This window comes from Malurus melanocephalus, unplaced genomic scaffold (assembly GCF_030028575.1).
Source record: "Malurus melanocephalus ecotype Western Australia unplaced genomic scaffold, MMel_1.1 scaffold_505, whole genome shotgun sequence".
Lineage (NCBI taxonomy): Eukaryota > Metazoa > Chordata > Aves > Passeriformes > Maluridae > Malurus > Malurus melanocephalus.
In genome coordinates, this window is record NW_026623737.1 from 303,092 (window position 1) to 314,336 (window position 11,245).

General features: G+C 55.6%; 1 protein-coding gene across 1 annotated transcript in view; it reads left to right on the top strand.

Annotated features, from left to right (window-relative positions):
- Positions 1-11,245, top strand: part of ADAMTS7 (ADAM metallopeptidase with thrombospondin type 1 motif 7) — a 36,053-nt gene that overhangs the window by 584 nt on the left and 24,224 nt on the right. Inside the window, 8 exon segments of the mRNA XM_057381331.1 lie at positions 561-913; positions 1,806-1,977; positions 3,852-4,048; positions 5,035-5,118; positions 5,705-5,829; positions 6,852-7,001; positions 7,641-7,784; positions 11,208-11,245. Coding sequence (XP_057237314.1) covers positions 561-913; positions 1,806-1,977; positions 3,852-4,048; positions 5,035-5,118; positions 5,705-5,829; positions 6,852-7,001; positions 7,641-7,784; positions 11,208-11,245 — 1,263 coding nt within the window.

An 11,245-nucleotide genomic window follows, 5' to 3' on the forward strand; every position in this document is an offset into this window, starting at 1 on the left:
TGGCGGGGCGCTTGGTGTCCCCCGCCCTGCGCTCGCCCCGGCGGGCTGGGCACGGTCGGACCCGGCAGCCCCGGCTCTCCGCGGCCCCTCCCGTTCCCCGCGGCCGCAGCGCTGAGCTCCGGCTAGGGAGGCTCCGGGGAGCTCGGTGCCCGGGGGTGCTTTTCCCCCAGAGACGGTGCCTCAAGAGCGTTTCAAAGCAGTGATTTGATTTTTTGGGATTTTTTTCGTTGTTTGGTGTGGGTTTTTTTGCGGCAGCTGGAGTTTTAACAGTTGGGAGCGTGTGCGCGGTAACCAGGGCCAGCCGGGGCAGAGCCGAGCTCCSGAGCTGCCCGACCCCCTCGCCCACCCATCCCCTAACCCTGACCTTAACCCTATTCCACAGCAAACCCCAGCGCTGAGCCCCGAGGGCAGGAGGGGGTTCTGCTGTCCCAGTTACCCGGTCCCGCTGGTGTGGGGATGCCTGACAGAGSTGCTGTGGGAGTTCAGCATCAAGCGGGAGGAAGGGGTCGGAGAGGAAAGGTGAGAAACCCTGCCGGTAACCACTGCACCCGTTCTCCCAGAGCCTCCCCTGCCGCTCTCCGGCAGCGACATCGTCCATCCCATCAAGGTTGATGAGAGCGGATCCTTCCTGTCCTATGACTTGTCCCACCGGGCCCTTCACCGGAGATCTCCTGCCTCCCGGAGCAAGTTTCCTGCCTTCTATGAGCTGCAATACAAAGGGCAACCCCTGAAATTYAACCTGAGCCTGAACAGGCACCTCCTGGCTCCAGGATTTGTCAGTGAGAGGCGTTTCGGGGGCATCGCTGGTGCCAAGATCCAACCCCACTCCTACAACTCCTGCCATATGATTGGGGAGGTGCGGAGCCGGGCGCTGCAGGGAGGCCTGGCTGCCCTCAGCACCTGCGATGGCCTGGTGAGTACAGCCCCAGTCCACAAGGACCCTTAATCCATAAGGGAATAGCAGGAACTGGGTGAACCCCCTTTTTCTGACAAAARTGACAGCAAAATTCCCAGCAGCAGCAGAGTCAGCATCTCATCACGCAGGTCTGGTGCAGCCATGGATGAGCTGACTGTAAATTTCCCATGGATTCCAGTGGTTTGGGAACTCTCTGGGCTGTGTTTACTTGTTGGTRTCCAAATTCCCAAAGAGAGCAATTCTCTGCCTTCTAGTCCATACATGTGAGATTGTGAAGAGCATGTCTGGGAACAAGGGGCTCAGAGCTGGAAGTGTTACTGATAGTACAACTCCTGGGTAGCGAAGGTGCTCACTGTTTCCTGAACTCTCTGCTGCTTTATTCCACTGCAGATATTTCCTAAGGCAAAAGTGACCTAGAAGAGTGGCAGTTTGGGGGAATGGGCTTAACACCTGCTGTGGGTTTGCGGAAGTGATCCCATATAACTGGTGAGGCAGTGCTCATGCTGTGTCTCTCACTTTGGAGAGAGGACAACTCCATCAGATCCTCCATGGCTTCCCTCTGCCAGAGGGCAGGGATAGATGGGATATTGGGAAGGAATTCCTCCCTGTGAGGATGGGGTTGCCCTGGCACAGGGTGCCCAGAGAAGCTGTGGCTGCCCCTGARTCCCTGGAAGTGTCCAAGGCTGRGTTGGATGGGGCTTGGARCAYCCTGGAACAGTGGAAGGTGTCCCTGCTTATAGYAGGGGTGGCACTGGATGGGCTTTAAGGTCCCTCCCCACCCAAACCATTCCATGATCCTGTGATTCCGTGATCATCCCGGTTTCCAGGCTCCTCAGGGTGCATCTGGGTGAGGGTGGCCTCACGGTGCCCCTTTGTGTCTCCCTGCCAGAAAGGCGTGTTTCGGCTCATGGATGAGGACTATTTCATCGAGCCTGTGTCCAGCAGCCCTCGGGAGGAGGGAGCAGCACAGCCCCATCGCATCTACAAGCGCCAGGTGCCCAAGGACAAGGCTGAGCAGGGCAGGAGGCCCCTGGCTCTGCGGGAATCCTGTGGTGTGCCAGGTACAGTCCCTGCACTGGCCTTTGGGCAAAGTTTGYGACACCCGTGGCTCGATGTGTCCTGGACCTCAGGCCTCTCACTCTTACCTGCTCTTCCCAGCCCTGCTGCAGGCAGAGGGATKGTGTGCAGACTGACCATTTGCTTTCATTTCTATGGAAACTTTGCTTTTTGGCCCCCAGGGCATTGGATTTGGGGAATGGAACTYRGTTACTGCCCCAGGAGTTTCTGCTGTGGGCAGTGTGTGAGGGTCCTTCCCTGTCCAGAGCAGATGGGTTGGATRAACTCCTCAATCCAGGATTTCAAGCACTGAGGAATTCACAGAGGCTCATGGGTGCTTTACTCCCTGGTGAAGCTGCATCTTCCAGGCAGTGCATTGTGTGCTTCACATTTCCTTGAGCTCTCTGCTTTCAGAAACTGGGGTTTGTTTCTGTAATGGGCTTATCTTCATGCATTCCTCTGATAATCTAAATTAATTATTTAATCTGTGGTAAGAATCTTAATGGCTTCTTCTAAAGCTTTGAAGTCTTTTCTTGACTCAAGTCTATTCTGGACTTTGAAGTTTATTATTGAAAATTAATTTATCTGGGTATACCATGGGCTGTGTGTAACCCATGTGGATCTCCTCTCTGTTGAGGGCTGGTGGGGTGGATGTGCAGGGCATGCCCTGAGTAGGAATGCCAGGGTCTGTAGGACTTTAGTGACTGCCACCCTTTCATGGAGCTCTGCTGGTTTGCTCTGCAAAGCCCCAGGCGCTGCTGGGCTGTCGGTGTTGTTAACTCCTGTTAGTGSCCAGGGCTGCCTCTGTGCACATCTGGGCAGTGTCTGACAGGGATCATCCCTAAGGGAGATGCTCCAGGAGCTCCCCCGGGCAGCCCCTGCTCTGCAGCAGCCAAGGACACAATGGCAACGAGCCCCAAGGAAGCTGCTGCGATTAAACTGTCACAGCGGTATTAGCAATTCATCAAGTGGTCCGGATAGTTGGGATTTTTCAGGCTGGGGGATAAATCGCCCTTTCACAACTAACGTTCAGTACAGCCCAGAAAATGTAGGAGGCCATTGTTAGACAAGTGAGGCTGGGCCCTCCGAGCCCTGCCATGAAAGCGATTCCCACTGAGTGGGATGAGGTTTGTAAAGCCTTCACCCAGCTTGGGGCTGACCCTGACCTTGCTCTTGGAGCCGMGTCACAGGAAAAGTCCCGCCGCAGAATTCCCAGTTGCTGGTGTGCGTGAGGAGCAGCCGGGCCCTCCTCCTCCCCCGGACTTCGCTCAGCCCAGTGAACATTCCCCTTGTTCCCCTGGGGAAGGAGCAGGACGGGTCTCCGTGTGCCTGAGGGGATCTCTGCGCTGTCCTGCAGAGTCTCWGCTCACCCAGGACTCTGCTGCTTGTGGGATTTGGCTCCAGACACCAGTCCAGCTTCGGGGGCACAGAGTTTGCTGTGCTGGGAACTGTCCCTTCCTGAAAAACACAGATTTGGGTAATCCGAAATGTTGAGCCACCGGGATTTTGTCTCAGGTTGTTTCTCAATCCTCTCTGCAGGGTTTTGTGCAAATTCCTGTGTCAGTACAAACTTTAAGGCACTGCTCTGGGAGGCTCCTTGTTCCTCGTGAAATATTGCAAATCCTGTTCTGGTCAAAGAAATTACTTTGAATGCTTTGTTTATTTTTTCTGTGTCATGCTCATGTGCAGCAGGCTGAGCTCAGAGCCCTTTGGAACAGAGCACAGCAAAATGCACAGGGGTCATTGAGTTATGGGTATAAGTGGAGAGCTTTCTCCACACCAAAGGTTATTCCTTTGAATTAAAAAAGAAGATATTTTATCAGAGTTGCAGACATTTTATCAAGGAAAAAAGTAATTTTTTTCTCCTTAAATCCCTCAGACTCTCAGGAAAGCCTGGAGCGGTCCGAGAGGCGCAGGGAAAGGTGGGAGCAGAAGCAGCACAGGAGGAGAAGGATTAAGCAGCGCTCCATCAGCAGGGAGAAGTGGGTGGAGACACTGGTGGTGGCAGACACCAAGATGGTGGAGTTCCACGGCAGTGACAACATYGAGAAGTACGTGCTGACCGTCATGAACATGGTGAGTGCTGGGCCCTGCAGGGCTGGAGACAGGGAACCATGGAGTCCTGGAWTGGTTTGGGTGTGGAGGGACTCAAARCTCATCCYATCCCACCCCCTGACASGGACAGGGTCAYCTCCCAYGGACCAGGTGGCTCCAAACCCCGTCCATCCCCCTGCCCCATCCCATTCCAGGGAGGGAAAGGACAAAGACCCCAGGGCTCAGCAGACCCCACCAGCAGAGTGTCCCCACCCTGTCCTTGGCATGGCTGCCGTGCCCAGTGTTCTGATGGTGCAGGGGTTGGGTGGGTGGCAGCAGGCATGGAGCCAGACCCTCCCTGCAGGCAGGAACAGCTCAGCTGAGGCCATTTCACCATCCTGTAGGGCTGGAGGCCCTTCCCTTCTCCTTCCCTTCTCCTTCCCTTCTCCTTCCCTCCCTGGGGACATGGCCTCCCAGGGACCTGCCCATGAGGACAGCTGAGGGAAGGAGGGCCAGGTTGTGGTGGTCTGCACTGGGAATCTGAGGGGCTCTCTGGCACCATAAACGGARCAGTAGGTCTGGGAGAGGTGGCTTGGTCTGTACCTGTGCTGCTGCCAGGGTGGCACCTCTGCATTCAGACGAGAGCTTTGGTTGGTGGCRGGGAAGGGTGGGCTCTGGCAGAGCGCCTCGGTGACATCCCTGGAGTTCTGGGGGGTGGTGAAAGCACCCAGGGAGCAGCAAATTCCTTTGAGATGTTGAACACATTAGGAGAGAGAGCAGAGGGGTTCCCCGGGCGCTTTGGCTGGGTTCCAGCATCTGCACAGATCATATCGAGTGTAAATGGATTCCATGGCAGGCCTCACTCCAGGCCCGTGCCTGTTCTTGCCTCCCGTGTGGGGAATTCCTGAGATGCTGTCAACAGCCCCACAGCAGMTTCCCCTGGAGCTGCTGCTGCTGTGGCTGGAGGTTCCAGGGCAGTGCCCAGGCTGTCCTCTCCCAGCTCTGTCCCCGTGGCTGTCCCACTGCAGGTGGCGGGGCTGTTCCACCACGCCAGCATCGGGAACCCCATCAACATCGCCATAGTGCGGCTGATCCTGCTGGAGCACGAGGAGGTGAGAGCAGAGAGGGGACTGAGCCCTGGCAGCTGGGCTGGGCTGGCCTGGGAGCCCMGGAAATCCAGGATCCCTCCTGGCTGCCCTCCTGGCCTCGCTGAGCGTGTGAGAGACGTGGAGGTGCCCATGTCTGCCTCCCCTCTTGCCTGGTGGAGCCAGGCAGGATGAGGGCAGAGGAGCTGGAGGGTCGGGTGTGGGTGTAGTTTTTGATAATGCAGGTTATGATAATCAGTGGGATGGCAGAGGGCTCTGGGTCACTGGGTGCTTGTGTCCTAGCTACCATGGTGCTTCCGAGGGGCTGAGGCCACTCAGGGGCTCCACAGCCTTGTTCTTYGCCTTGAGCCAGCAAAGGTTTCCTGCAGGGGCTCCTAACCCCTGTTACTGCATGATTTAATGTTTTGGTTGAATCACAGAAGAAAAGAAAGCAGGAAAAGGGCTGTCTTCCCACCCAGCCTRCAAGCCATAAACATGGAGCAATTCCATCTGGATGGCAGTCACTCCTGATTTCACTCTGATGTGTCTGGGATCAGACCTCTCCCCTCCCAAAATCCAAACAGCTCCGGCAGATTTCCCTTTATGTTGGCAGGAGGACCTGAAGATCTCTCACCATGCAGACAACACYTTGAAAAGCTTCTGCAAGTGGCAGAAGAGCATCAATGTGAAGGGAGACTCGCACCCCCTGCACCACGACGTCGCCGTCCTGCTCACCAGGTGTGGGGCCACACTTGGGGTTGGGGCTGCAGGTGCTGCCCTGGCAGCTGAAAACTCCCCTGGCCACAGTGGGGGCAGGCAGGGAAACAGCCCCACGGGAGAGGTGAAATCTCCCTGTGCCTGCCTGGACACCTGCACTGTGAGGTCTGCAGTGTGAAATCTGGAGATGGYTGGGTCCTGATGGCTGGAACTGCTGTGGAAGGTGTCCCTGCCCATGGCAGATGATCTTTAAGACCYCTTYCAGCCTAAACCGTTCCAGGAGTCTGTGATTCTGTGAACTGGTCCCAAATCTCAGGTTTAAACCTGGACACAGCTCGCAGTTGAGGTTTCCAAACCTGGTTTTCACCGTGGCTCTGTTGCCATGCCCCAGAGCAGTTGGATCCTCCCAGGASTTGTACACAGGGTTTAACTCTCCTTTTTCCCTTGGAGGCTGGGCTTGGCAGAGGAGCCTCTGGGAAGCCCCTGACCTCCCAGGGAGCTGGCAGGAATTCCTGCCTCTAGCCAAGTCTGTGTACCTTGCAGTCAATCCTGGTTTGAGACTTCCAGGCTGCCGGGAGCTGGCTGTTGCGGTAGTTGGGGTGATGATTCACAGCTTGCAGCAGCTTTATCTTCTCTGGAAAKTTGCTCTGTAGCAGAAATGAGGCACTTTAGGCCTTGTGCTTCAATGGAGCTGCTCTTGCTGGGTGGCTGGAACAKCCCTGGGAAACCACAGCACCCCTGGGATGTGCTTCCCCATAGCATTGTGTGATTATCCCCAGCATCAGCTTTATTTACACCAYGGAATAAATGTGGCTGGGCTGGCCAGCACCTCCCATTAATCAGGCTTAGTAATGAGCTGGGGATACTGGGAGAGGACAGGGAGAAGGAAAGGTCGTGAATGTTTCCCCTGTGGAAGGATGTTGGATCTCTCCATTCTCACTCCTGTTTGGCTGTCGTCCGCGTGCTGGCTCCTGCTGCCTTCCAACACCCTCTCTGCTCTGTGTCTGTCTGTCTGTCYGTGTGTCCCCRTCCCCTCGGCCAAGGAAGGACCTCTGTGCTGCCATGAACAGGCCCTGTGAGACCCTGGGGCTGTCCCACGTGGCCGGGATGTGCCAGCCCCACCGCAGCTGCAACATCAATGAGGACACAGGGCTGCCACTCGCCTTCACCGTGGCCCACGAGCTCGGACACAGGTACCACCCTCTTCCTCCTCCTCTTCCTCTGCGTGTGTCATGGGGCTGGGGCAGGCATGGGGGGAAGCTGGGAGATGGTTCCCAAGTGGTTCCTCGCTGATGCAAACCCTCCCTTGCTCCCTGGGGGTTTCATTCCAGAGTTCAGTTTTGGGTTGTCCCAGATTTAACGAGAACCACACAATCCAAGGCAGCCTGGAGAAATTGCACTTRYGTATTGTCCTGGGTGGTTTGGGAARGTTTTGGAGCAGGGGTTGCCCACTGAGAAGTTTTAAAGTAGGGTCTGTCTGTAGTGTCAGCGACAGAATTTTGCTTGCCCCAGTTTCAGTTTAATTTTGACAAGATCACTAGAACACTGCAGCTCCCAATAGACGTGTGTGTGGGGAAACACCCACAGCAGGTTTCATTACTTGATCTGGTTCAATATTCCTGTGTTTCCAGTGGGAAAGCCGAAATAAAAGCAGGGGACCAAGTTGAGGGCAGTGTGCTGGGTGTCACKGGAATGACCCCCAGGGCAGATCCCCATCCCTGCCCTGTGCAGGGAGCGGGGCCGTGTCTGGTGTCGCGTGGTGTCACGTGGTGGCTRTGGTGGTTGTGGTGGTTGTGGCTCACCTCCCTTCCATGGGCTGTGCTCTTACACAGTTTTGGGATTCAGCATGATGGAAGCGGCAATGACTGTGAGCCAGTTGGGAAAAGACCTTTCATCATGTCTCCACAGCTCCTGTATGACACRTCCCCCCTCACCTGGTCCCGCTGCAGCCGCGAGTACATCACACGCTTCCTCGAGTGAGTGCTTCCTCCTCTTCTTCCTCCCTGGGGGGCTGGGGGTTGGGGCCCAGGGCACAGGGGGGATGCTCTTATCCTCCAAGATCATCTCTCTAAGGGTGTTGGGGGTTTTGCCCAGAGCAGCTGTGGCTGCCCCATCCTTGGAAGTGTTCCAGGCCAGGCTTGATGGGGCTTGGAGCAACCTGGGATAGTGGGAGGTGTCCTTGCCATGGCAGGGGTGGGATGAGATGAGCGTTAAGGTCCCTTCCCCCCAAACGATTCTGGGATTCCTTGACTTCCACTCTATGCTCTGAAACGGGGTTGGGAGGATTTGGGGGTGGTACAGGGGCTGTGGCWGCATGGATAAAACTGGAGTGTTTTCCCCAATGCCCTCTGCAGGTTCTGCAGAATCTCTCCGATTCTCTCTGCCTGACATGGCCAAGCCAGACCCAGCCAAATTCTTCCCTGCCTTTGTTTATTTTTAGCACCCGTGGCTGATGTTTCAGCCTTTTGTTAGGAAGTTGCAAGGAACTCAGCCCGCAGTGTGGTTTGTCAGCCAGTGGCTTGCACTGGAGGAACATTTTCCTCCCTTGCTAGGGGAAGGTTTGAAAACAGTGAGGAGCAGCGAGGGGAGAGCAGGGCCAGGGGCCGGCGTTCTGTGGCTGGGAGGCTGCTGGGGCCAGGCTCCCRCTCCCAAATCCCAGCCTGGGCCATGTGGGCTTGGCCCCATGCAGGGGAATCGCTGCTGATTTATGGCTTTCTGAGCAGCGGAGCTTTCCTGTATCCACAGCACTCTTGGCCCTCTGCTTTTAACCTTCACTTTGGGATGAAGAATTTCCTGCTTGTGATGACCTTGGGCTGCTGGGAGCCGTGATGGGGGAGACACAGAGCAGCTGGAAGCTCCTCTGGTGGGGTTTTGGTCTCTGTGCTCCCCTAGAAGGAGCAGCCCTTCCCTGGGAGTGGCCAGGCAGGCGTCTGTCACCGGCTGTGACACCCCGGGGCCAGGGCGAGGCCGGGGCCAGCGCTGACATGAGCGTGTTACAGTGGGATGTTGGCAGGAGAACGGTGAGGAGGGAGCCAGGAAACGAGACCTTGCTGACCTGGGGCTGCTGGGTGTGCTTGGAACAGACCTCACGTTTGGAAAAACCACACTCTCAGATGATGATGATTATTATTTTACACAAGGCTGTTATTATTTTACACAAGGTTATTATTATTTTTCACAAGGTTTTTGTTATTTTACAAGCACTGCCGAAGGTTTGAGGATCCTTAAGTGATTCCCTGTGGGTCTGCAGCTGGCTGCAGCTGGGGCTGGAGGGTCAGGGTCTGCCTGGATGTGAGGGGTCCCTGGGTGAGGTCCTGTCCCTGCTGTGGTAGCAGTGTCCCCAAGGAAGGTGTCTCCTCGCTCAGGCCAGTGTAGGATGCTGGCACAGGGGTACTGGTGATGCTCCTGCAGTGGARGGATCCTTCAGGCTTTGCTCCAAATCAGACAGACAGATTTTCATCCTCTTCCCACAGTGCTGGAGCTCTTCCTCCATCACCTTACTCTTCCCTGGGCCTGGGACGTGCTGCCCTTCCCCATCCCATGCTGCTCCTTGGCCATCTCCACCCGCTCCATGGCTGTGCAGCTGATTCTTCCCAAGCTCCAAGCCTTGCCTTTGTTTTTATTGAATTCTGTCCTGGCTTTCTTGGACCCTTCCTCCAGTTCTCTGGGAGCTTTTGGAATTTTAATCCTGCTCTCAAATGTAWCTGCAGATCCTCTCAGGCTGCTCACAGATGGGGATTTAATCATTGTTCCATCCCCTCCATCCTCCGGCTCGTTAAGGAACGAGCTGGAACGGGCAGAGCAGCGCAGCCCCTGCATGTTTCCCCTGTGTATTGGGATTTATTACAGATCCCTGCAAAGCCACAGGGAAACTCAGGCCAGTTTTTCCCGGCCTGGAGATGTGTTTTGGCCAATTGAACAGAGCGGTAGAATGATGGTAAAATATTAAACAAAGAAATAGATTTTGGAAAAGATGGAAAGCTGAGGAAGATCCCAGTGACCCCCAGACTGGGCAGAGACTCTTTYGTAAGCTGGGGCAGGGCAGGGAGTGCCCCAAGCAGGTCCAAGGATCAGGAGGGACAGTTTGATGGGGATCTGTGGGGCCCCTGTGCTGGGACCCAAACAGGCAGAAGTGGAGAGCTCGGAGCAGCACTGGTGTCACACCCGGGGCTCATCCAGCATGGAGTGCTTGAGCATGGGCTTTGCCCGCTGAGGACATTCCTTCCATTTTTAGAGGAAAAGGTTCGAGTGTTTTCCAATAACAGATAAAAATGAGATGAGCTTTAAGGCTCCTTCTAACCCAAACCATTCCAGGATTCTGTGATTCTGTGCAAATAGAAGGTGCCATGCAGTGACCCCTCAGTGTGCCTGGCTTAGGCTGTGCCAGGACCCTGTGTCCAGCTGCCCAGTCCATGCTCCATCTGTCCCAGCTCAGCCCCACAGCAGCCACAGGCATCCTTCCCTTCCCACCAGGCTGGAGCAGCAGGATGTTCCTGAGTTTGGAAATGGAGACTGTCAAACTGCTGGGCTGCTGAAAGCAACCCATTTCCTGATTTCTCCCACAGGGAAATATAAGTATATTGCAGTAAGGATATACATGGGAGTTGAAGGGGATATCTCCAGCCAAGGAGCTGTTTGCAGGTGTCCAGTGTGGAACTTGGTGGGTGGGATAGGAAAGGGAGGAGGGAGTGCTGGCTCTGCTGGGCATCACCCCGTGGCACTGCCAGCATCCCAAAAGGGAAGCTCTCCTGCTCCCAGCCCTCGTTTCCATGCTGCTGGTTTGGGTTAAAAAGGAATCTCATCTCAAGTTAATTCAGCACCGTTCCCAATCACAACAAACCCCAGTAATCTGAGCTGCATCTCAGCCTTGCCAGGGCCTCGGCCTTTATGGAAACGAGTTGATTTAAATCAACACTGAAGGCTGAACTGGTGACAATTCCATGTGCGTTTGGGAGGTATCGGAGCAAAAGCAGTTGGAGCAGAGGGAGGCACCGTCCACCTCAGCTGCTCCACTCCCACCTCTGCTCCAAAGAAACCCTGTCCAGGCTGGTTTGAGCACTTCTGTAGTGGGTTTGGAGGCTAGCACATTTTGACTGCTGATAATCTCCTTTATTCCTACTAGCAGAGACGTTTCTGGAGGGTGTGGGTCCACCAGGATGTTTCTGGTTGTTACCCCTTCTGACTTTGGCTCTTTGACTTCCCCATGTCCTGCCATCCCTGGGGGGTTTCCACCCCAATAAGGGACCCAGAGGTGTCCATCCATGTGGGAACAGCTCCAGGGATTGCAGAGCCCGGGCTGTGTCAGTGGGAAATGCTGATTGCTCCTCATCCTGGGACATTGATCACCTGCTGCTGCCCCTTGGATGCCTGTGGTGACACTGCTGTGGCCTCTCTTTCAGCCGGGGCTGGGGGCTGTGCCTGGATGACCGCCCGGCCC